Source organism: Hyperolius riggenbachi, chromosome 1 (genome assembly GCF_040937935.1).
Source record: "Hyperolius riggenbachi isolate aHypRig1 chromosome 1, aHypRig1.pri, whole genome shotgun sequence".
Taxonomy (NCBI): Eukaryota; Metazoa; Chordata; class Amphibia; order Anura; family Hyperoliidae; genus Hyperolius; species Hyperolius riggenbachi.
The window spans coordinates 284,762,453-284,788,351 of NC_090646.1; the positions used below are offsets into that span (position 1 = coordinate 284,762,453).

Consider the following 25,899-nt stretch of genomic DNA (forward strand, 5'->3'; position numbering starts at 1 on the left):
GGGAAAGAGGCTTCAGCCAATCAGGCTGCATTAGTTAAGTCTGAGGGGAAATAGAGAAGCAAAAAAAAAAGACAACCCAGCATGCCCTGCAACTTCTCTTTTGTGTACCAAATTTTCTCTGTACCAAATAAGTCATGTAAACTGGGGAATGATAATTAATCAAAAGGAAAAGTAATCGTGATTTTAACTTTTGGACTGCCTGATTAGCATCCTTATTACTTTTTTTTTACCAGATAAAAATAAATAATTGATTTTTGATTTTGTGGCTGACAGTTACTTTTTAATAAATACACTGGCAATCTACTGCTCTTATCCTCCTTTAAGCCCAATCTACACGATACAGTTCTTTGTACGATTCGATTACGATTCTATTTACGATCCGATTAAATCTGACATGTCCGATCGGGATTCGATTCAATTTGATTTGCCATTGCAAAACAATGGCAAATCGAATTGAATCAAATCGAATCCCGATCGGACATGTCGGATTTAATCAGATCGTAAATAGAATCGTAATCGAATCGTATAGTGTAAATTGGGCTTTACGCCTCTATTCCACGGACTATTCAACTGTGATCAGCAAGCAGTTGCCAGGCTGCAGTGAGCAGTTACCAGGCAGCAGCAAGCAGTTGTAAGATTTTGAGGCATTTCACTGCCTATCAACAGTCCCTGGAAAAGAGGCCTTAGATTGCAGCATCTGCAATAAATAATGGTCATTGGCCTCAATTCACTAAGATCATGCTGGAGATAATAAGGCAAGAGAAAACCTACCTCCACACATCGATCTTGCCCTATAAGGTGTAGAGATAAGTTTTCACAGTGAGAGAGTTATCTTATCACTTCAGTTCTTAAGTTATCTCCCCTGTAGTTATTTTCACATGCAGTTTATTTAATTTTCTTGTTAACGGCCTGTCTTTGGCCTCAATTCACTAAGCTTATCTCCTGTCTTTAATAACGTTTCTAGAGTTGTTACCATGGTGATAAGGCATGTAGTATTCAGGAAACATTTTACCTCAGGCAAACCCTAAGTTAACTCTTCTGTCTTTGGAGTTATTTTAAGGATTGGAGAGTCAACTTAGAGTTAAAGACAGGCTATTAATTAACTGCGTGTGATCGTAACCACAGAGGAGGTAACTTAAGGAATGAAGAGATAAGATTACTCTCTCACTGTGTGGGGGTAAGTTTTCTCTTGCCTTATCTCCAGCATGATCTTAGTGAATTGAGGCCATACAGAATTCTGGAGTTATTTTAAGGATTGAAGAGTTAACTTTAGAGATCTCTCCTTAACTTAGACAGAAGAGTTAACTTTAGGTTTGCCTCAGGTAAAATGTTTCCTGAATACTACATGCCTTATCACCATGGTGATAACTCTAGAAACTTTATTAAAGACAGGAGTTAAGCTTAGTGAATTGAGGCCATTCTGTTTGTTCACTATTGCCAGCATAGAATTTCTGTTGAACTCCTTACATTCAGCACTCTTTTCCACGTACTGTTGATAGGCAGTGAAATGCCTCTCAAACTCACAACTGCTCACTGCTACCTGGTAACAGCTTGTTGCTGCCTGGTATCTGCTCATTCAGAGCAGTGAGTGAATCACTGAGCTTTCCAGGTAAGCTGCCTCGCTCCTAGTGGGAGAAACCGCTGTGGCAGTGAATGAGGCATGCCACCTGCCTGTTTTTCTGCTACTGACAGTAGATTATCCCTAAAGAACTCTTATCTAGTATCTGAAAAATAACATTCTAATACATCACATGCTTTTTATGTTCACAGAGAGAGGAAAGAGTGGGCAGATGTGACTCCGGTCCCTCAAGATGATGGGCCAAACCCAGTTGTTCAGATTGTTTATAGTGAAAAATGTAAGTAAATGCCTTCATTGACGTAAAAGTAAAAAGCCTTAGCTTTGGATTGAGATGTAGCCCTTCTGATGTTAGATGTGACGTAATAGTGGTTAAATCAAGCCTTACCACAACTATTTTAGCTCCACAATTTGCTTTGTGTATTTGTCTACCTAAATGATTTTTATAATGCTGGTACTTTTTACACTGGTTGAGGAAATGTTATTTCTGTTAAAAATGTGAAAGAGTCCCGTTTTTTGCCTTATTATGTCACTAGCTGAAGACCCGGCATTGCTCGTGTGTATATATTTGGTTGTTGTTAGGCCCGCCCACTTTTTCTTACCTTGCCAGACACTCAATGGCCAAGTTTTCTTTGGGGTCCTTGGTATCAGTAATGTGAGAATGGAAGCAGTTTATCATAAAACAAATCTAATTGGCTGTTTGTGGCTCTGCCCCTTTTCTTAATTTGAGTGCCAGTCACCCAATGACAGACTGTAGCAGGTTTGAGGCCTCTGCCATTAACCGTGTAAGAATGGCAGCAATTTAAATATTCACATTGGTGTGAATAGGTGAAATCTGATTGGCTGCTTTTGGTTCCGCCAAATTGTGTAGGGGGTGGGCGTGAGACCCCCAGATCACACACGCACGCGCGCGCACACACACACGATATGTATAGATTGTGTTTATTTTATTTTGCACATGTAGCTGTATACTGTACAACTGAATGCAGTGTAGCAGTATGTTGTTGATTAATTGCCACTGTTTTTCAGTTCGAGATGTATATGATTATTTTCGCGCTGTACTTCAGAAAGATGAGCGGAGTGAAAGAGCCTTGAAGCTGACAGCAGATGCCATTGAACTTAATGCTGCTAACTACACGGTGTGGTGAGTGACCAGTTCAATGTGCAGGTACAAGCAGTAATTATCTTTATTCTCATCAGCTGCTGAAGCAGTGCACAATATAGCAGTCCTATAGTGATTGTCAGCACACAGATTATATTCATTACTTTTACTTTCTCTATGCTATTACTGTGTGTCACGAGTAACTACAGTAGAGTCCCAGTTATCCAGAACTCAACTAACCAGCAGTCTCAACCAACCAGCACAAATAGCTGGCAGTACTCAGTGGTGAAAGCCAACTTCTTACGCTGTTTATGGGCTCCGCTGTGCTTAACCTTCCTGGCGGTAAGCCCGAGCTGAGCTCGGGCTATGCCGCCGGAAGGCACCGCTCAGGCCCCGCTGGGCCGATTTGCATAATTTTTTTTTTTTTTTTTGCTACACGCAGTTAGCACTTTGCTAGCTGCGTGTGCAATCCGATCGCCGCCGATCTGCTGCAGCCGCCCCTCCCCCCCAGACCCCGTGCGCTGCCTGACCACTCAGTGCCAGGCAGCGCTGAGGGGTGGATCGGAGTCCCCTTTGACGTCACGACGTCGGTGACGTGATCCCGCCCGTCGCCATGGCGACGGGGGAAGCCCTCCAGGACATCCCGTTCTTTGAACGGGATCTTCTGATCGCCAGAAGCGATCGGAGGGGCTGGAGGGATGCTGCTGAGCAGCGGCTATCATGTAGCGAGACCTTGTCTTGCTACATGATATATAAATTTTTTTTTTTTTTTTTAAAAAGGCTGTGCTGCCCCCTGGCGGATTTTAATAAACCGCCAGGAGGGTTAAAGAGACTCTGAAACAAAATGTTCAGCCTTATTTCTTCTATCCTATAAGTTCCTATACCTGTTCTAATGTGGTCTGTCTCCCTGCAGCCTTTCCTAGTTGCACAGTGGCTGTATTATCTCTGTTATATAATCTAATCTTCTTTCCTCTGACTGCTTTGTCGGGCTCAGGCACTCAGGCAGGAATGTGCTGCTCTGTTTGTGATAGGATAGAAGCTATGCACACCCTCTCCATGCCCCCTGCAAGCTCTGTGTGAATCACAGACTGCGCTCCTCTCAGCCTATCACAAGCTGGTTAGAAGCCATGTCTTTTGTTTGTAAAAACTGCCTAAAACTGGCAATTACAAGCCAGGATTGCAGCAGGGAGTGGCAGAAATAGCACAGAGGGGCCCAGGAGAAAATGATGAATAGAATGGTAAGCTTTTTATTGTAAGAATTTTAGAGTACAGATTCTCTTTTTAAAGGGAATATCCGAGCTGGTAAAAAAATGACAGCTAATTAACTGGGGCTTCCTCCAGCCCCTAGCAGCCGCTATGTCTCTCGACGCAGCTCTGCTCTCAGCTGCTGGCTTCTGGTCCCTGATGGTGCAGAAGCCAACCTTGCCAGGTCGTCCTCTACGGGGCCTGTGCAAGCGTCACTGTCAATCACTTGCACATAGTGCGGAGTGTACTGCGCAGTAGTTAAAAGTTAAAAGTAGTTAAGTTCTGAGTTTCCTCAGAATTCTATACACAACCCCCATAATGACAACATGAAAAAATGTTTACTTGAGGTTTTGGTAAATTTAATAAAAATTAGAAAGCACATGTTCATAAGTATTCACAGCCATTGTCATGAAGCTCAAAATTGAGCTCTGGTGCATGCTGTTTCCCCAGATCATCTTTGAGATGTTTCTGCAGCTTAATTGGAGTCCACCTGTGGTAAATTCAGTTGATTAGACATGATTTGGAAAGGCACACACCTATCTGTATAAGGTACCACAGTTGACCGTTCAAGTCAGAACACAAACCAAACATGAAGTCGAAGGAATTTTCTGTAGATCTCCGCCAGAATTGTCTCGAAGCACAAATCTGGGGAAGGTTACAGAAAAAATGTTTGCTACCTTGAAGGTCCCAACGAAGACAGTGACCTCCATCTGTAAGTGGAAGAAGTTTGAAACCACCAGCCATCTAAACTGAGCGATTGGGGGAGAAAGACCTTAGTCAGCGAGGTGACCAAGAACCCAGTGGTCACTCTGTCAGAGGTCCGGAGGTTCTGTGTGGAGAGAGCAAACCAACACTCGGGACTGTATGGTAGAGTGGCCAGACGGAAGCCACTCGGTAGTGACAGGTACATGGCAGTCTGCCTGGAGTTTGCCAAAAGGCACCTGAAGGACTTTCAGACCATGAGAAACAAAATTATCTGGTCAGATGAAACAAAGATTAAACTCCTTTGGTGTGAATGCCAGGTGTCTAGTTTTGAGGAAACCAGACACTGATCATCACCAGGACAAGACCATCCCTACAATGGCAGCATCATGTTTTTCAGTGGCAGGAACTGTGAGACTAGTCAGGCGCTTTTGAACTCAGACTGGGATGACATCTAAAGGATACATCCAAGGTGTTTTTTTTTGTTGTTTTTTTTTAAAAAGATCCACTTACCTGGGGCTTCCTCCTCCTTTTTTTTTTTTTTTTTTTTAATACCTTGGATCACTCCTTTAACACTTGAGGACTGGGGCGTTAACCCCCCCCCCCCCCCCCTCTAGTGACCAGGACATTTATTACTAAAATGGCCACCGCAGCTTTACGGCAAAGCTGCAGGGCCGAAACAACTCAGCACACAAGTGATTCCCCCCCCCCCTTTTCTCCCCACCATCAGAGCTCTCTATTGGTGGGGTCTGATCGCCCCCCAGATGTTTGTTTTTTGTTTTGTAAATATTTACTTTATTTTTTTTTTATAAAAATGTGCTATTTTTTTATTTGTATTATATCCCTCACTCCCTCCCCTTCAGCCTATCACAGTGGATCGCTTCTGAGTCCCCCAGGGGGACACCCGTCCCCAGTACAGCGCTGCTGCAGATCGCAGTGCTGTAGAAAGTAATTAGACGGCGATTGCTGCCCAGAGACTCCCAAGCAGGAGATGCACGCACATCCTGCGCACAATCTCCTGCTAGCCCCATAGACGGCCGTTCACGCCAATGGGCGTGGAGTGGTCCTGGGGCTGCCGCACTGCTAACGCCAATTGGCGTGGAGCAGTCAGCAAGAGGTTAAGCAAGCAGGACAACGACCCTAAGCACACAGCTAAGATATGAAAGGAGTGGCTTCAGGACAATGCTGTGAATGTTCTTGAGTGGCCCAGCCAGAGCCCAGACTTGAATCCAATTGAACATCTCTGGAGAGATCTTAAAATGGCTGTGCATGACTCTTCCCATCCACTCTGATGGAGCTTGAGAGGTGTTGCAAAGAGAAATGGGTGAAACTGGCAAAGGATAGGTGTGCCAAGCTTGTAGCATGTTCAAAAATACTTGAGGCTGTAATTTCTGCCAGAGGTGCATTGACTAAGTATTGAGCAATGGCTGTGAATAATTATGTACATGAGATTTCTCAGTTTGTTTGTTTTTTCACATTGTTATTATGGGGTGTTGTGTGTAGAATTCTGAGGGGAGAGAATGGATTTAAACCATTTTGGAATAAGGTTGTAACAAAGAAAATGTGGAAAAGAGGGTGCATTGAGATCACTTTCCAAATAAGCTGTGTATATAGAGTGGGGTATAGTACTGTTAGCTAGGCCATTTTTTTAACATTGTCTCAAGCAACCAGAATGCACTCTTCTCCGGCAGCAGCCTTCCCCTGTCAGTGCTGGATAACGGAGACTCTACTGTACGTATCTGTGTCACCAGTTGTCAGTTGTCCTGATTGTATAGACTGTTCATCTGCTCATGTATCTATGCTACCCATTATTTTATGTTTTTGTATGTTGTATAGCGCTACGGAAGATGTTGGCGCTATATTAATACCACTTGGTTTGCATACTGTATATAATAAACCCCTGTACTGTGTAGGCATTACAGAAGAGTCCTGTTGCAGTCACTGAAGAAGGATCTGCGGGAAGAAATGCACTACATCTCTGCAATTATTGAGGACCAGCCAAAGAATTACCAAGTCTGGTAATTATTAAATTGAATTTGTCTTAAAGGACAACTATCAAAACTGAGGTTGCTGTCAGAACAGTAGTTATCAGATCTAGTGGCATAGACAAGATAAATCATATTTGGCTTTTTTTTAGGGCCCATAGATGTGGTGTCGGGGTCGATAAGCAGGAGAAACCATGTGCCTGAGATAATGCCATTATTTGGTAAAGCTTCAGCATGAAATCCTGAAAAATATACTCCAGCTCCTCCCCCCCACTCTTACTTCATCTCTCCTGCAGACACTCTGCGTCCAGTGCTCGTGCTCACAAGCATTCCTGCGCTCAGGAGTCTTTAATTAGCTGTCTGCAATTGCTATGCAACGCACTGGTCCCAGAGTGTCTGCAGTAGAGAGAAAGCGAGAGTGGTTGTCCATCTCGGTTCTCTCTCACTCCTGATGCCGTGCACACGCAGCTTTCACACTCGGCAAGTGGGGAGAATATTTTTCAGGATCCCGCAACAGTTTTATCAAGTAACTGTGTCCCTTCAGGCACATGGCTTCTCCTGCTAATCCACACCACATCTATGGGTCCCATTTGCACAGTACATTGGGGACAAAAATAGACAAATCTGATTTATTCGGGGTTGCAACAGAAAAGTCCTATAAAGATGTGAAATAAAGACAGGAAATGATGTGACAAAATATATATAAGCCCGAGCAGTCCTTATTACAAAAAACTGAAAAAATGTATCTTCCCACGTGGTTCGCAGTCCTGAACAAACTGTAGTACAGCATGTGAGCGCGGCAGCATGTGAACACACCCGGAAGTGCTTTTAAGGGAAGCGCCTGCTCAGTGGCGTGGAGACAAATGGTCTGTGAGGATGCATATCTAAAGCAAAACCATTGTCGACCGAGGGGGCTCTATGCTGGGTGTACCCGGACAGGGTGATGTATTGCTATACATTGTGACATGTGCTGGAAATGTTTCGAAACTAATCATTAATGGACACCCGAGGCGAAAATAACCAAATGAAATAAATGATTGTATCTATCTTTCTGCTTCTAAAAATGTATTTTTAAGATATTCCACAGTTTTGTTTTATGTTTAAATCTGCGTGGTTTTTTTTTAACTGTTTTGTTGTTTTTGCTCAATGACACATGATGGTCACACTGTAGTCACTTCCTGTCTGAGTCAGGACTGAGTCAGCCACTTACATACCTGATATTTAACTCTTTCAGGCAGAGAAAAAAAGGAACACCGCATGGTTATTTGTGTGCTAGGCCCTGTACATACCCATGTCTATCTCATCATGTCACATGTCACCTCGGGTATCCTTTAAACACAGAGGTGTGCATTTTACTGGTGCCCACGCATTTCTTTGTTGCTGATTGATACTGTAGTACTGTGTAGTTTGACTTTATATCTCAAGTTATCCAATAAATGTTTGTTTTTTATTGCAGGCACCACAGAAGAGTGCTTGTTGAATTGCTGAAGGATCCATCGGATGAACTTCAATTCATTGCAGATATCTTAAGCCAAGATGCAAAAAACTATCATGCATGGCAGCACAGACAGTGGGTCATTCAGGTAAATTTCAGGTCTCTAATGCATCATACAGACAATGGCCTCAATTCACTAAGATCATGCTGGAGGTAAGGCAAGAGAAAACTTACCTCCACACAGTGAGGCCTGGAACCCACTGAAATCAGCAAACGCGAAACGCAACTGCTAGCGTTTTGTCTGAGCGGTTTGCAAGTGGATTCATGCGCATTTTCGGTGGCGTTTTGCAACATTGTATTTTTTTGCTCAGCGGTTGCGTAGCGTTTTGCGTTTTTATCCTAAATTGGTCCTGTGAATTATTTTTCATTTTGTTACAGTGTGCTGAACCGCAAAACGCTAGCAAAACCGCTCAGTTTAGGTTTTGCTGAGCGTTTTCGCTAGCGTTTCAATACTTTACATTGAAGCGCTAACGCTCCCAAAATGCTGCACGTCCTGCGTTTGCGTTCCTGGGAAACGCAAACGCTCCTGTGGAAGTTGCCCCATACATTAACATTAGCCCAGCGTTTTGGCAAAGTGCTAGCGTATCGCAGCGCTGCCAAAACGCTGCCAAAAGCGCTCCTGTGGGTTCCAGCCCTAAGAGAGTTATCTTATCTCTTCATTCCTTACGTTACCTCTTCTGTAGTTATTTTCACACGCAGTTAATGAACAGCCAGTCTTTAACTCTGAAGTTATTTTAAGGATTAAAGAGTTAACTTAAAGACAGAAGAGTTAAGTTTAGGTTTGCCTCAGGTAAAATGTTTCCTGAATACTACATGCCTTATCACCATGGTAACAACTCTAGAAGAGTTATTAAAGACAGGAGGTAAGCTTAGTGAATTGAGGCCATTGAAGGGTGCAGAGACAAAAGACACACAGACAACCAGGAGTACCAATATAGTGTAGTAAGCTTGATATATAGACAAGATATGCAATAGAGAGATATTCACAAAACCAGGCTGCAAGCCAAGCAACCACTGCAGAGAAGACCTGTCTCCACTCGGGATTGTGGTATTTTCTGGAGTTATAGATGGTTGCTTTCCTAAAAATAGACTCCTGGATGTATAGAGAAATATCCTAGGGGTCCCCTAGGGTGGGGAGATGCCGTACCGGGAGGGAGGAGGCGCTCCCCAAAAATATAAAAACATGAAGAGCAGTTTAAAATATACTATGTGACTTAACCTAATAAGAGACAATTACTGCAGAAAAATAATGGCTTGGAGCGCAGAAGCCATAATTGTACTCACCTGCAGACGCTGCATTGACTTGATGAAGTGGGCAACAAAACCCATGAAATGTGTTGTCATTTTACTGTGAATAAATTGAATCCTATTTTTCTCTAATTGTTTTTGATTGTGGTAAGCCACATAGTACATTTTAAGGCTTCCTGCACACTGCAAATCCGATTTGCAATTCTGATTTTCCCTGGATGCTAGCGAAAGAAAAACGCAGCATGCAGTACTGATTAAAAATTGGAATCGCATGTGAAAATCGATTAAAAAATTGGAATTGCATGTTCTGTGCAAGAGGCCTTAACTTGCTTTTTAAAGTTTTTATATTTTGGTGGGAACAGCCTCCATCCCACTAAATCATACAGACACTAGTACTTAATCCAGGGATGTCATCTTTAGGTCCCCATGTCAAAGTGCTTATTGTGCACTTTGACATGGGGACCTAAAGATGACATCCCTGGATTAAGTACTAGTGTACTAGTACACTGGAGGGTCTAGAGCAAGGAGGAAGCAGAGCTGATTCCAGCTCATGCGCTGTACCGTGTCCAACATTGGACCTATAGTGGAAAAGGCCAATATTGGATGTAGTCTATAGGATTAAAAAGAGTTAATTATACAGATTTAATTGGCTAAATTCAAAGGCAAAGTGGCAGTAAAGGGGGTTAAGTTCCTGAACCATTAAATAGCCAAAGGAAAAGGGGTGGGGCCCAACTCGGTCCATACAAGCAGAGTTGAAATTTGCGTATTCATTTAGCAGCTTATATCTTCCAATCATGATCAGCAGTTTTACCTTACAATTCTTGAAAGGGTAGCTTTATAGTTTCCCAATTTCCTCTCCCCCACTGCTGTCAATGTGATCCTTCTGGCCAGAAGAACAAAGATCAAACAAAGCCTCGTTTTAAGGTCTTGGCCATACATCTGGTGACTTTGCAGCCGATCGACCAATCAGATGATGATCGGTGCCACAACAAACATTCCAAATGATCTATTTGACCAATTTCAAACTGCAGTCAGTCCAATGTATTGATCCAACTGTCCCCCCGTAAAACATTTGTTCCTTGATTGCGTAATAGGTCATACTTACAATTCATGGAAAGAGACCGGTCCATTCCAAATCGATATAAAAGAGTAACCAAATGATTTCTATAACTCACAATTCTAAAAAAAGATATTTGAGAGCGATCTACTCAAACTTTATTCCATGTTTTGGGTTCATATTAGCCATTCCAGCTTTTGTCTCCTTGACGAGCTTCAAGAAGCTATAGAGATTATGCTTGCTGATGCCAACTCAAGTTGTCATTTGCTACAGCCATGGCCCGGTCTTTCACCATTTGCATTTGACCTGTATGGGATTTGTCAGTAGACTTGATTCCTCATTTTTGGTGTGCACACCTAATCACTACCCTTGGTACATGGGGCAGGGGCATTGCTAGGATTCCAGAAGACATGGTCACAGATTAAGGACATGGCTATATAGCAGGTATAATATAAAAGAAAGTGGCCCATTGTTACTGCTGTCTTAATGTGCCGCACATACTCCACCTAGAATATGTATAAGAAGACATCGCTGTTCTCCATGTTAGTGTTACAGATTTTAAGGGAGAAAAAAAACCCAGACTGGTAAAAATGTATACCAAACAATAGAAAATGATGACCATATATAGTAAATGACCAAGCAAGCATTGTGTGGTAAAAACAAATACAGTATATGCAGCGTATTACCACGCACAGCTATTTTCCTACGGTAAAATACACATACAGTTCTCTGCCTAGAATAAAACTCAAAACCATTATTAATCATTCATATAGCAAATACTGCCATCATGCCCCACAATATACGCAGCCATTGCCTTCTATTTCCTTATATAACTATTGCATTTCTTTATTCAGCTGTGCAGCTTTGGTAGCAAATTCAGCGTATGATACAATATTGTATGCTCATGCTGCAGCCAAAGCTACATACAAGTTTATTTGGTGTCTGTATTTATCATGTCTGTGTGATACAGTTCCTCTGCCCTTAGCAATATTAATACTAGGACCTTACAGCTTGACATTAAAAGTACTACCAGAAAACGTACACAGTACTTCATTGACTTCTAGTGAGTGAGGGGTGATGGGGAGTCCAGTGGAGAAACAGAGAGGGGACCATGGACGGAAGTATGGCGAGAGAGGGGGCCAACTTTGATTTTGTTTTAAATATTTTAGCCGCTGCAGTAAATACCACCAATTTATTATTATTATTTTTTTTTCAGGAGTTCAATTTGTGGGATGGAGAGTTACAGTTTGTCGACTTGTTATTGGCAAGAGACCTACGAAATAACTCTGCTTGGAACCAAAGATACTTTATTATTTCTAATACATCAGGATACAGCAGCTCACAGATTCTAGAAAGAGAGGTCCAGTGAGTGTCTTTGATCTTACCTTGCTTCTGATTACTTTTTTCTTTTTTTTTTCCTGACTTATTGAAGTTAAAACAGTAGCATATCTATTGGTGGTACGTGACTTCTTCCTATCCTTTCTCAAGGAACTCCTCCTAAATTCCCACAGTAGCCATCTTACTTCAATTTGTCACATTCCCACATTGTAGGGGTAATGTTGCTGGTATATTCCCTCCTCCAGCAGCATATCTTTCTATCTGCTTCTGTTCTGGCTTCTTCTACATGCCCTGTGATGTCATGTGACTAGAAGGCACGCTTGGGAACAGGACAGCGGGCGGCCAGCAGCGGCGGCAGGCAGGTCACATACCTCCTTCGCCCCGGAGGTCTCCCATCAGTAAGTGCTTCATGTCACTTCCTGTGTAAACAGGAAGTGACATGAAGCTCTTAGACATCGGAGACCTCCGGGGCGAAGGAGGTATGTGTGTGACCTGCCTGCCGCCGCTGCTGCCCGCCCGCTGTCACTAAAGATTGCAGGAGGGGAGTGCTGAGAGGAGAGCCCAAGGGGAGAGGGGGGGAATGTTCCACCCCACCCCCCCCCCCCACACACACACACACACACACACCGATCTGCGGCCACGCTCTCCTCTTATGTTGCGACCCCCTCTGGCCCCCCAAAAGTCCTTGAGTGGGCCCTGGTGGGGCCCCGGATTTTTTTTTCCTTGCAGGGGGGCCCGGGGATATCTAGTTACGCCCCTGACTGGGGCAGAAGGAGTAGAGGATAGATTGGACCTGGCACTGGAGGAGGTAAGCTACATCTCCACTGTGGCTCTCTGAATGTAAAGTATGGGTGACTTTCAGAGAATTATGTAAACATGGCACCATAGGTAGTATTACAGTGGATCAAGTGGAGGAGCAAAAAAGTTTAAGGGAGGTTGGCCCAGAAAAGAAAATATTATTTCTGTACATGCTGCCAATATTGCTGGTACACCTTCCAGGGGACAATAGCAGTAGAGGACAAAGGGAGCAAATTATCTTGGCTCTGTTGGGGAGGTAAAGACTGCTAATGCTATTAACTTTAAAAAATACCCATTGCCCACCTGACTTGCTTATCTTTTTGCTCCAGAGTCACAAACCTGCAGTCACTGGAGTCATAACACCTGATCTGCTTGTTTATAAAGTAATAAAGGCAAAAGATAAACAAAACCTGTGACCGTAGTATTTTTACAGCAAGTCCAGAATGACGTCCCTCATATTCCTCTTAATTTACCTTTTTTAATTGTACTCTAATACTTTTGTTAATGCTAGGCTGCCAGTTACTTTCTTCTTCCATTTGTAAGTGATGGGTTCATTCAAAAGTAAAATTGTGTCTGTGTCCCTAGTATAAAACAAATTCCAGTAACTGTCCATTGCCCTTCAATATGTGAAGGAATCACTGAAGAAATGGCCAACCATAACAACCTAGAAAAGTTTGTAAGTATTTACGCATTCATCTTCAGTGGCAAGATTTTCACTTAATGTCAAGCCATACAGCAATGACACTCTGTCAGAAGCTCTGACCCCTGCCAACTCCATCCAAAACAAACGATTTTGGCTAGACTACCATTTTAACTATAAAATGACCTTCGTCTATGAGTTGTTGTTTTTTGTTCTAATATTGTAAATTAAGCACATATTTTCTTTCTCTTGTATCTCTTCTAGATTTTTTTTCTTTAGCTTTGTAAACAAAAGGATATTTTATATAGTACTGACGTGTGTTATATTGTGCTCACATCTTCTGCAGTACTTTACAGAATCCATGGTCATGTTACTGTCTTTCTGACGATTTTACAATCTGATTCCTAGCCTGGTCATTGTCTAATGCCCCTATCAATGTAAAAGGCCATTTTGGGTGAAACCATACATGTTTGCTGTTGGTTTTATTTTGTTTTTCTCCTTTGCTTTGTTTTTGTAGATATGCTATAGAGATGATCAAGGTTGCTCCACACAATGAAAGTGCCTGGAACTATCTTCGAGGGTAAGAATATGTGATGTCCTAACATATAGCTTGTGCTGTCAGGAGAGAGTGCACTCTCACCACTCTATCTATCTATCTATCTATCTATCTATCATAAAAACCTTGCTAATGGATGGGATACTATACAATAACAATAACATTTGTAAAGCGCTTTTCTCCCATAGGACTCAAAGTGCATAGTTGTGTCTCAGATCAGTACAGGGTTTCAGGCTGGGTTGTGTTACAGAGGAGATAGTCAGATGTTCATGAATGCCAGACTGAAGAGGTAGGTTTTCAGTTTAGACTTAAATGCTTCCAGGGTTGGAGCTGTCCTGATTGGGTGTGGCAGGGAGATCCAAAGTGTAGGGGCAGCATGACAAAAGGCTCTGTCTCCAAAGGTTTTGAGGTGGACTCTGGGGGTGCCAAGGTGTTACGTCCTTTTGATCTAAGATTGTGGGGGGTGTGATGAACTAAACTCAAAGGTGATAATCCCTCTCTATACAGTACAATCACCAAACTCCAATATCCCTTTCTTTTGACAGCACAAATATCTGCTCTTCTGACTAGCACACAGCCTGTGTGCTTTCCCAGATCAGGCAGGACAATGCTGGGTTGATTGCTCAGCTGGGAAACAAAATCCCAATCTTCTGTGGGGAAGCAGACAAATTCTAGTGAGGATTCCTTTACACTCATGAGCACTGGTATTGGAAAGGAGACAAAATCCTGGAGTGGATCAAAATGGCCATGCAAATGAGAGAAATTTGGGTAGTACATACACAACCTTCCACTTTCCCAAACGGACTCTTCTGCAGCTGCCACGGCATATAAACCTTGAGTGATGCACACCACGTGTGCAAGCCCTTTTTCATTTTATTCCTTTTTGGGCAACTTTGGGTGCTGCACCTACCTCCCTAATCCTACTATTGCTCCCAACACTGGTTGTAAATGCCTAGTCTTTTATAAAGACCGTTGCGAAGACCTTTTTGCTTTGGGTTGATCTGGCACATACATGAAAAAAGGGTGCAGGGTTTGCCGCTAGTAGAATCTCGCTAAAATAAACAATATTTTACTACTGAAATTCCATAGAAAAATATTAATATTTACCAATTATTTTCTATGGCTAAACCTAACGAACCCTCCCACTACTGATGCCTAACCCTAAGATTACCCCTGGTGGTGCCTAATGCTATTTCTTCATCTCCCCTCCCCCCTTTCAAGCTTTCCTCCTCACTCTGCCACAATGTGTGGCAATCAAGTTAAATTTCACCACCTGGAGGCGCCTGATTAGTGGTAATGATATGGAAATGCTAATGGGGCATTGCGCAAATGCAAAAAGCGGAAATGCAATGGTGGTATTTGAAATATTGGAGCTGGGGCTTGCGGAAATGCAAATTGCTACTGCTAATTGGGTGCTTCCAGGAGCCGAAATTTACCTTGATTGCCGCATATTGCGGCCTTTATAAAAGCGGCAAAGCAGGTAAATTTCGGCACCTGTAGGCGCCAGATAGTGGCTTCTGTCGTGCCGCTACTCTCTGCTTTTTTTAAATGGGAGTGTGTGGTGGTACTGTGTTTACCGAAAGGACTCTTGTGCCCTCCTCTTTTTTTTTTTTTTTTTTTTTTTTTTTCCTGCTTCGTGATCTGGCCCCCCGACTGAAAGAGAAAGCTGGAATATTGGTAGAAATAGAAACCTAAAATAGTCTGGATAGTCCGGAGGCTTCCTGTGACCCCCCATGGTTGCTGGATGGGACCCTCTGACAGTTCGAGGTCATGCTCTTCATGTGCAGTAGCATGGAACTGCTCATGGATTGGTAGAGCTGCTTTAAGAACATATCTGCCAAGCTCTTGTTGGCTATGTTCAGAGTGTCCATGCATGGCAACAAATGGGTCAAGGAGGACATGGGAAGCCTCTGGACTATTCAGAGGCTTCACTCTACCTACACTCCACCTGTTGGTCTGATTGGCAAGCTTGTTTAATACTAGTAGGGAAGGTCAATGAGATCTATGCAGCTGGAAAATGGACCAATCAAATCTCACCTCTGCTTAATTTTCAAGCTGCATATAAAATTTGCATAATTCTGCATCAAGTCCGAATTATTTGCATCTCGCTGACCATCCATAAATACTAAGACGACCTAGGCTAGAATGCTCTGTAGAGAGAAACTGTCACTTTCAATTACCCAGGACTCTCCTCTTACAATGGTGGAGACTTGTTTGTTGCAGTTCAGTAGGTGGCGAGTAAGGCAGCAGAAACCTGAAACCGCCTCCTTTTTTTTGTTTTTTTGGTTATATGTAATTTATTTATTTATAGTGCTCAACTCAATGATTGCATTACTCAAAAAATATATTATTAAATATTCCTAGAACTACAGAATTAGTTTTCTTCCTATACAGTTAATACCTTGTCAGATCAGGGTGTGTTAAGGCCACACGTGTGATCGATGTTGCCCGTCTGAGATCAGGACCTGATACCTTGGGCCACATAGCTGGGCCAACACTGTACAGACCCAAAGTCAACGGTACAGCCGACGATGCGTTCTGTTACTGTGCGGGGGAGGGGGTTGCATCTGATTGGTGCAAGCATGTTGTCACGCAGTAGGCTTGGCCAAGTTGATTAGCCTGGTGGATTGGCTTTAAGTGCATATATGGAGCTTTATGCATGAGAAATATTTTATATGGACGTTATGTGAAAAAAAAAAATCCTTACCACACTCCTTAAAGTGAGTGAAGCAAATATTAAAAAAAACAGGTTCTTGCCTAAGAAGAGGGTCCTATAGAGCCTTCCCATTCCTCTCCTGGTCCCCTTGTTCCACCGCGGGCTCTACCGTTAGTAGTCTCCAACTGATGGGTGGGAGACTGCTCTCTGCCACTTCGGTAGGCTTCGGAGATCTTCAGGGGCCTGAGTGTTCGCAAAGATGGGCCTCTCTGCACTGCGCATGTGCGAGCACAATCTCTCGTGTATGTGCAATATGGAGCACTCGGGCTTCCGAAGACTTCCAAAGCCCCCCGCAGTGGGAGTTTTGAACGAAGGAGCCAGCGCTGGAATTAGAGGACTGTGAGAAATGATCTAGCTCTATAGGCTTACTTCTCCTTAGGTGAGTGTCGTGGTTTGTTTGTTTGTTTTTTTTTTGTTTTTTTTTTTGGGGTGGGGTTATAATATATTGGCTTCAGACTCTTTTTAAAGTGTACCAGAGACAGTGTTATAGAAATATTTGATACTTACCCGGGGCTTCCTCCAGCGCCATAAGCAGCATTGAGTCCCTCACTTACCATAGGAATAGTGTTTTTAAGAATAAGCCTGAGGACTTGGCAATTATTTTTTATCTGTATAGCAGTCTGGATGATATACACATACAGTACACAGTTTTGGCAGGATATTACTTTAATGTAAGGCCAAAACAACCAGAACTTCATGCAACCTTCTCCCACTGTCTGGCATAAAATTAAAAATCAATTCTTTATTTTTATCTGGGAAACAAGTACCGTATTTTTCGGACTATAAGACGCACTTTTTCTCCCCCAAAAGTGGGGAAAAAAAGTTGCTGCGTCTTATAGTCCGAATGTAACATGTTATAGTCCTACCTCCCCTGGTGCTGGTTTCCGTCAGCTGTACATGGAGTAGCAGGCGGCAGCAGCGCGATCCAGAGTGTTAAGTGGCTTAGCAGCAGCCACTGTAATTATGCAAATTGCTGGTCCTTTGATCTAAATCTTCTTAGCGGGCCCCGCAGCAGCGCGATCCATAATGTTTCTATGCGGCATAGAAGCCGCTGATATCCCCAATGCTGGTCCTTTAATCTTACATTCTTTATATGTCCCGCAGCAGTGCAATTCGTAATGTTTCTATGCGGCATAGGAGAAGCCGCCGATATCCCCAGTGCCAGTCTGTCCCGCAGCAGCGCGATCTGTAATGGTTGTATGCGGCCGTTTTTCCCAATGCTGGTGCTTTGATCTCGCCCAGCATCATTGCAATCCCGGTGTATTCAGCCGCTATAGCGCAGGGTCCTCAGAGGCTTCCGTATTACATTGTTTATGTGCGTCACCCCATGACCCGGCGCACGTGCGCCTCAGGTCATGAGAGGGCGCAAGTAGACAGGGCAGTACGGAAGCCTCTGAGGACCCTGCGCTATAGCGGCTGAATACACCGGGATTGCACTGATGCTGGGCGAGATCAAAGCACCAGCATTGGGAAAAACGGCCGCATACAACCATTACAGATCACGCTGCTGCGGGACAGACTGGCATTGGGGATATCGGCGGCTTCTCCTATACCGCATAGAAACATTACGGATCGCGCTGCTGCTGGACATATAAAGAATGTAAGATTAAAGGACCAGCATTGGGGATATCAGCGGCTTCAACTATGCCACATTGTGGAACATGCTCCTGCGGGGCAAGAAGGGGAGATTAAGATCAAAGGACCAGTAATCTGCATATTTACAGCGGCTGCTGCTAAGACACTTTGAAACATTGTGGATCACATGGTGCTGCTGCTGCCACCCCACTGTGCATCTCATTAAGATCAATTGCACAGCATGGACACCCAGGCTGGTGAGATATCATTTAATGTAATGTTATTGGTTAGTTAGTGTGGCTGAGGAAAAGGGGGAGGAGGTAGTGTAGTGTAGTGTAGTGCAGTGTAGCTGGGAGGGGGAGGAGGAGGGAGCAGGGGTTTGTGTAGTGCAGTGTAGCTGGGGTGGGGGGCAGCAGGGGCACTGAAGTTTAGTTTAGTTTGTGGGGGCAGCACTGGTTAATGTAGCTAGGCAGTATAACAGACAGAAACATCTAGGGGGGGGGGAAGGAAAGGTCCATAAGACACTCCTGGACCATGGATGCACCCAGGTTTAGTATGTATTTTTTTCTCCTGGTTTTTGTCCTCTAAACCTAGGTGCGTCTTATGGTCCGGAGCGTTTTATAGTCCGAAAAATACGGTAATAAGGATGCTAACCAAGCAATCCAAAAGTTTAAAATCACCATTACTTGTTGATAAATGGTCATTCCCCAGTTTACCTGACTCTTATTTGGTACAGTGCCACACAAAAGAAAGTTGCAGGGGATGCTGGGTTGGAGGGGTGGAGGAAGGGAAACACTTGGCGCCGCTTGACGGAGGAGAGGATGATCCTTGGAAAAAAAAAAGCTTTGCCTCCTCTTCATTTCATAGTCGACCGAAATGTTCAAATCTTTAACGTTATTTTGGGCACGGGGAGCTGTCAGTGAAACAGCATAGGGACAGTTGATGAAGGGTTTCTTAAAGGTAAATGATGACAAACAAAATAAAATAAAAAAAAGAAAGATTCCCATTCACTTTAAAATGGCTGCGTCAGAAAATGCTTATGTCAAATCTTGTTTCTCTTCTGTTAATCAGTGAGCCTTTTCAAATTATGATTTATACATTTTTTTTAATTTTTTTATTTTATGCAGCATTTTACAAGACCGTGGTATGGCTGACTTCCCAAACCTTCTTGAGCAAATTGAGAGTTTGCAGGAAACGCACCGTTCGCCATTTCTTCTCGCTTTTCTGGTAGACTTGTATGATGACATGCTGGAAAAGAAATGTGAAAACTCTGATACCCTGAAGAAGGCACTAGAGGTTTGTTATCCAAAAGGGCCCTCTCACACTATATAGTGCACATGAAGAAACTGTTTTTCCTGCTCTTTGATGTGGTGTAAAATGGGTCTAATTACTGAATTATGTGTGTCTTCAAGTAGGAGTTCAAACCTAACCTGAATATGAGTGAAAAAAAAAAAAAATATATATATATATATATATATATATATATATATATATATATATATATATATATATATATATATATATATATATATATATATATATATATATATATATATATATATATATATATATATAATCTCCTTGTGCAGTAAGTCTCCTTCTGGTCCCCAGTCCTGCTCTTCATCAAATGTGACACTTCCCTTTAGCAAGTTTGACTTGGGCAGCTTGAAAGACTTGTTCACCAATCTGAGGATGGCTTTACTGATCAGTACCTTGTTTTCCCTGAACACTGCTAAGGAGGACTGGGCACAGTCTACTTTTTGGCTACAGATGAGCTTTAAAAGATATATACAAAAAAAACTCTCAAATTCAAATTGTCTTCCACCATGGAAGTGGTTGACTCAAAGATCTTATAACTCTATCATATACTGCAGTTGTGACACAACTATGGCGATGAGGCGGCCGATAACGACTGCCTCAGCTGTTAACCTTGCATGTGTACAGTGGCCAGCGATTTGCTGGGTGGATCGACTCAGCCCAGAGACGACCATTGCCGCGGCCACTTTGTGACATCATGTCTGCACTTCTCAGTTGGCCCTCCACCTCCCCGCATTTAAACAGAGCACATAGACTACGCATCTGTAAAGCCCTGGCTCAGTGTTGTCCCACAAGGGATCGGTTCACAATCCCCACTGGATGGCATCAGTCAAGCGTGTGTACAGGCCTTTTATAGTAAGAAGGCCAACAGATTTTGAATGCTACACACAGATTGTGTAGGTAAGCGTTCATACTACATTGAGGTAATAAAATTGGCTAATCAAAAGGATTCAGTACAGGATCCTTTTACAGTGTAACTAGTGACAGGAAGCATAGCCTACATCTGTGTGATGCAGATGGGGTAGGACTTTATAGGAGAACAATGACTGCTTGTCCATACAGGTAATGGGACCCGGACTATTGACCTGCGATTTAGACATCATCTCTGCACTGCCAGCTACCACCTTACATCTAGATCACCTTAGAGAATACCTTTTGGATGTATTATAATTAAATTGTAGCCAATGATTATGGGAAGATAAATGTGTAATCCTTCATAGATATCCTGTAGCTTGATTGTGTGCCTGTTTGTTAACTTAAATCTAGATTTAAATTTAATTTCAGAGCTAAAACTAGCCAGTAGGGTATATGTATTGTTACTTAACATGCACTGTTGGTAGGAAAGGGCAGGGAAACCCTGCTTTAGGCTCCGTACATAGTGAAGCGCTGCAGATTAACGGACACCCTAACGCGTAACATCGCGCTACAATATAAAACCTTTATTGACAGTGTGAGTTAATGGAGTGCAGCATCCTGCTTTTACAAGGAACGCCCACTGTGAACAAAACCTTAGTGGTTTTAAAAATGTTGTCTAAAGATTTTTTGAACACTATATTCTTTTCTATGATATTACTGAACCTTTATTGGCTCTTTAGGTATTTATTTATTGTTTATTTGCAATCTTTTTTTTCTTTCAGATTTGTGAACTGCTTTCCACAGAAAGAGACACCATTAGAAAAGAATACTGGCGCTATATTTGCCGGTCACTAGAGATGAGATATGGCTCACCGCATACTGACCATGAAGAATCTAATCAAACAGCCAATGGTGTACAATGAAAATAATTTGACTAGTTTTCAGATGTGTATTTTTAGTTGTTTTCTTTTTCTTACAGAGTAAACCTAAGTGTCAAAGATTAATGTAGTGAAGTCTAATCCATGGCTGCCTACAATTCATTGACTGACTTGTTCTTGTAACCAGCTGACTATGCGGACCTGTGTGAGCTGCTTCATTTATGACAGTTGATCCTAATAGCTGAATGCCACATTTGCTTAACTGTGTATATTGTGGAACTGGCTGCAGTTTCAAGCCATAGTCTTGCTGTTGGCTAGTGATGTGTTATGAAAGGCTGTTTCTCACACTCTGCAGTTAGCATGAAGAGCCTTTTCACACTGCATGATATTCCACTCAATCTTTGGGACTTGAGCACTTTGCTGATCACAACGATGCCGGAACGATAATGTAAATCTGGTTATGTCATTTCAACTGGCACTATCCAATTGTCATCAAAATGCACTATCTGCTGCATTATTGTGCTTTTCCAATAGTCAGTTAGACTGAATGGGACTCGCAGAAATAATTGTATAGCAAGCATACAAAAAAAGACAACTTTTTTTTTTTCTTTTTCTTACATGCTTTGCAATTTACAGTGTGAAAGGGCCTGAACTCCTAAGCGGACCAGTAACTTTGTACAAGACTATTTGAGTCAAAAGATTTATAATTTATACCTGTCAGCTTGATTCATTGTTTTGTATAAAACCTTAGTTTACAAATCTGATAAACCATTTGCAACATTCTGGTCCTACCAACAGGATATCCGCTTTTTGTAGAGCAAGAAAATGATGCAGTTGAATCAGCCCATCTTTACATGGCACGTAAAATCCAAGCTAATCCCTGAAACACTTCTCGTGTTCCTAACAATTTGTATTCTCAATGACATAACGATTGTAGAGGTTGTATGTAACAGATGTCCAATGCTACATAAGCAAGCTACAATGACTTGTTAAAAAGAGGATGTAGCTATTTTCCTGCAATAAACTAAACTAAAAGTGTTTTGGTGTAAGTGTGTGTTTTCATAGAATGTCCATTATAAAATTGTTCAGAAATCATTTTAGCTCGTTGGTAATATATCTTCTATTCACAAAATGCTAGAATGCTCTATAGAAGATGTTGATACTGAGAAATATTTGATTTTAAAAAAATCTATTCTCATTGTGAAATTCATGCCTTGAACTACAGGTGGGTCTTGAGATTATAATTCCAGCTTCCATGCAGATTTAATGCGGCTTGGAATTAAAATCCACTTCTTGTTTTGATTTCCCCACTTTCAGGCTGCATGAAAAGTGCATGCAAGTCAGAATTATAGGCCAGCATTGTTGCAGTATATTGGCTCATGGTTTCCTGGTTTTGGCTCCTCAGTAGTGATTGTTCATGTCTAGGAGAACTTATGCAGAGACATGTGATTTGTTTGATCATCTGATAGATTTGCAAATCTCTTGATCATCCTGCTTAAGCACATGATCATGACTAGCAAATCAGAGACCTGCACATCTATCACCTGACCAAATTGATTTCATAATTCTCCATGAGTTTTTCTAGACACGACCATCACTACTGCTCAACTTTTTGTGGTCTCTTTGTATTGTAAAGTTATAATATTGTACTAGATGGTTTTAGTGAGTGGTAGGCTAAAACTCCTTTTTTTTTTATCAAGGAAGACAGCAAGATAATGCCAAATCGCATTCTCGCTTCCCTCCATGGAAGTGGTCTCTGTTCTGTTAGGCAAGGAGACACTCCTTGCATATGAACCTGAATTCTTTACCAGAGGAATTGTCTTTAACAAATCTTTTGTGTTGCAGTGAATTGTACAATACAATCTCAACACGAAACAATCCTATTTAGTGCTTCCACACTGGTGCATTTAAAGGACACCCAAGGTCAAAATAAACTAATGAAATAAACAATTGTATCTATCTTCCTTCTCCTAAAATGACTTAAAGTAAATTTAAAGAGAATCTGTATTGTTAAAATCGCACAAAAATAAACATACCAGTGCGTTAGGGGACATCTCCTATTACCCTCTGTCACAATTTCGCCGCTCCTCGCCGCATTAAAAGTGGTTAAAAACAGTTTTAAAAAGTTTGTTTATAAACAAACAAAATGGCCACCAAAACAGGAAGTAGGTTGATGTACAGTATGTCCACACATAGAAAATACATCCATACACAAGCAGGCTGTATACAGCCTTCCTTTTGTATCTCAAGAGATCATATCTGTGTTTCTTTCCCCCTGCATCTCTCATGCACTGAAGTTTCAGGCTGCTCATTTCTTCATGCAAACAGCTTTGCCTTTGTCTGTAATTCTTCAGTATGTGAAAGCCCAGCCAGCTCAGAGGATGATTTATCCAGCTAGTAAAAGATAAGAGAGAAGCTGCTCTAATCCTAAATAACACACAGGCAGTGTGCAGAGAGGGGCCTGGAAGGGGGAGATGCATCACAGAACCACAACACTGAAGAACTTGGCAGCCTTCCAGACACAGGCTGACAAGTCTGACAAGAGAGCGATAAGTTGATTTATTACAGAGATGGTGATAGTAGAACGTGCTGCAGTAAGCCAGAACACATTAGAATAGCTTTTGGAACTTGTAGGATGATCAAAAACAGGATGCAATTTTTGTTACGGAGTCTCTTTAAGATATTCCACAGTTTTATTTTATATTTAAAGTGTTTTTTTTTTTTACTGTTTTTATAGTTTTTGCTCAATGATAAATTCATTGACGTATGCCAGAGCTAAAATCTATGAACTATTGGCCCTTTTTATCTCTTTCATGCTCCCAGAAGGCATTTTCTGTTAGTAAAGTGTTTTATAGTTGGAATTTCTTATCTGTGAGGGTACAAAGTGTATGGACTGTATGTTGCACTGTATGGGTCACCTCGCAGTGGTAGTGTGTGATAAGACTGTACATGACTGTTGCAAACCTATTTTTCTCAACCCTCTCATCACTCCTGTCCTTATTTGACAAAGTGATGACCTTACCCAACCACAAAATAAAACAAAAAACCTGTTTCATCTGAGCCTGCACTGCCTCCAAGACCGTACCAGCAAGTGCTTGGCTCATGCATGGGAGCAACGAACAAGTGAATTCACCCCCTTCAGCCTACCGTGTAAATGGGCCTTATACATGGGGTTCCTGCTGCTATTTTAATGGATGTATAATTCAATATGACTCCCTCAATGTTCATGTGAGAAGGTTACATCTATATTTAAACAGATGCTGTCTTGCCACAGAAGAAAGCATTAGATGAAAAGGTATGAATAGGTTGTAGTCTGGCAAGAACAGAATCTGGGGCCTGATTCAACTGGAAGAATTAAGAGCTAGCAATAGTCTAATGGGTGCAAGTGTTGAATAATGATTCCATTTTTCTCTAAGTGCCCTGTGAAAGTTGCCTTGCCAGCTAAAGTAAGAGCACCTAAAAAGGACAGGAAGTGCAGAAATGTTTCCAGCAATGCCTGAAAGTTTGAAAGCAAGGGGCACTATTGCAAAACAATCCAAATGAGACTCCACCCTTCCAGGATTATTATCCAATGCACATATTTTATTGAAAGCAAATGTGGTTACACGCCAACATTCTCCCAAAGGGGAAAAATAAATGCAACCATCTTTTCAAATATGCTATTTCCTTTGTGGAGCTGTGGAAGTATTGTTCGGATATTCCAAGGACGGGTACAGCCACATTTACAGGGAGTGCAGAATTATTAGGCAAATGAGTATTTTGACCACATCATCCTCTTTATGCATGTTGTCTTACTCCCAAGCTGTTTAGGCTCGAAAGCCTATTACCAATAAAGCATATTAGGTTATGTGCATCTCTGTAATGAGAAGGGGTGTGGTCTAATGACATCAACACTCTATATCAGGTGTGCATAATTATTAGGCAACTTCCTTTCCTTTGGCAAAATGGGTCAAAAGAAGGACTTGACAGGCTCAGAAAAGTCAAAAATAGTGAGATATCTTGCAAAGGGATGCAGCACTCTTAAAATTGCAAAGCTTCTGAAGCGTGATCATCGAACAATCAAGCATTTCATTCAAAATAGTCAACAGGGTCGCAAGAAGCGTGTGGAAAAACCAAGGCGCAAAATAACTGCCCATGAACTGAGAATAGTCAAGCGTGCAGCTGCCAAGATGCTACTTGCCACCAGTTTGGCCATATTTCAGAGCTGCAACATCACTGGAGTGCCCAAAAGCACAAGGTGTGCAATACTCAGAGACATGGCCAAGGTAAGAAAGGCTGAAAGACGACCACCACTGAACAAGACACACAAGCTGAAACGTCAAGGCTGGGCCAAGAAATATCTCAAGACTGATTTTTCTAAGGTTTTATGGACTGATGAAATGAGAGTGAGTCTTGATGGGCCAGATGGATGGGCCCGTGGCTGGATTGGTAAAGGCCAGAGAGCTCCAGTCCAACTCAGACGCCAGCAAGGTGGAGGTGGAGTACTGGTTTGGGCTGGTATCATCAAAGATGAGCTTGTGGGGCCTTTTCGGGTTGAGGATGGAGTCAAGCTCAACTCCCAGTCCTACTGCCAGTTTCTGGAAGACACCTTCTTCGAGCAGTGGTACAGGAGGAAGTCTGCATCCTTCAAGAAAAACATGATTTTCATGCAGGACAATGCTCCATCACACGCGTCCAAGTACTCCACAGCCTGGCTGGCAAAAAAGGGTATAAAAGAAGAAAAACTAATGACATGGCCTCCTTGTTCACCTGATCTGAACCCCATTGAGAACCTGTGGTTCATCATAAAATGTGAGATTTACAAGGAGGGAAAACG

The 25,899-nt window shown here is 42.3% G+C and overlaps 1 protein-coding gene across 1 annotated transcript in view; it reads left to right on the plus strand.

Moving 5' to 3' along the window:
* FNTA (farnesyltransferase, CAAX box, subunit alpha) overlaps positions 1 to 22,121 on the plus strand; it is a 58,537-nt gene extending 36,416 nt beyond the window's left edge. The window contains exons 2-9 of the mRNA XM_068271144.1: positions 1,771 to 1,856; positions 2,606 to 2,720; positions 6,539 to 6,643; positions 8,067 to 8,193; positions 11,627 to 11,775; positions 13,704 to 13,766; positions 19,161 to 19,329; positions 20,988 to 22,121. Coding sequence (XP_068127245.1) covers positions 1,771 to 1,856; positions 2,606 to 2,720; positions 6,539 to 6,643; positions 8,067 to 8,193; positions 11,627 to 11,775; positions 13,704 to 13,766; positions 19,161 to 19,329; positions 20,988 to 21,128 — 955 coding nt within the window. The 3' untranslated portion in view covers positions 21,129 to 22,121. The remainder of the gene's footprint in view (positions 1 to 1,770; positions 1,857 to 2,605; positions 2,721 to 6,538; positions 6,644 to 8,066; positions 8,194 to 11,626; positions 11,776 to 13,703; positions 13,767 to 19,160; positions 19,330 to 20,987) is intronic.
* The last annotated feature ends 3,778 nt before the right edge of the window (positions 22,122 to 25,899 follow it).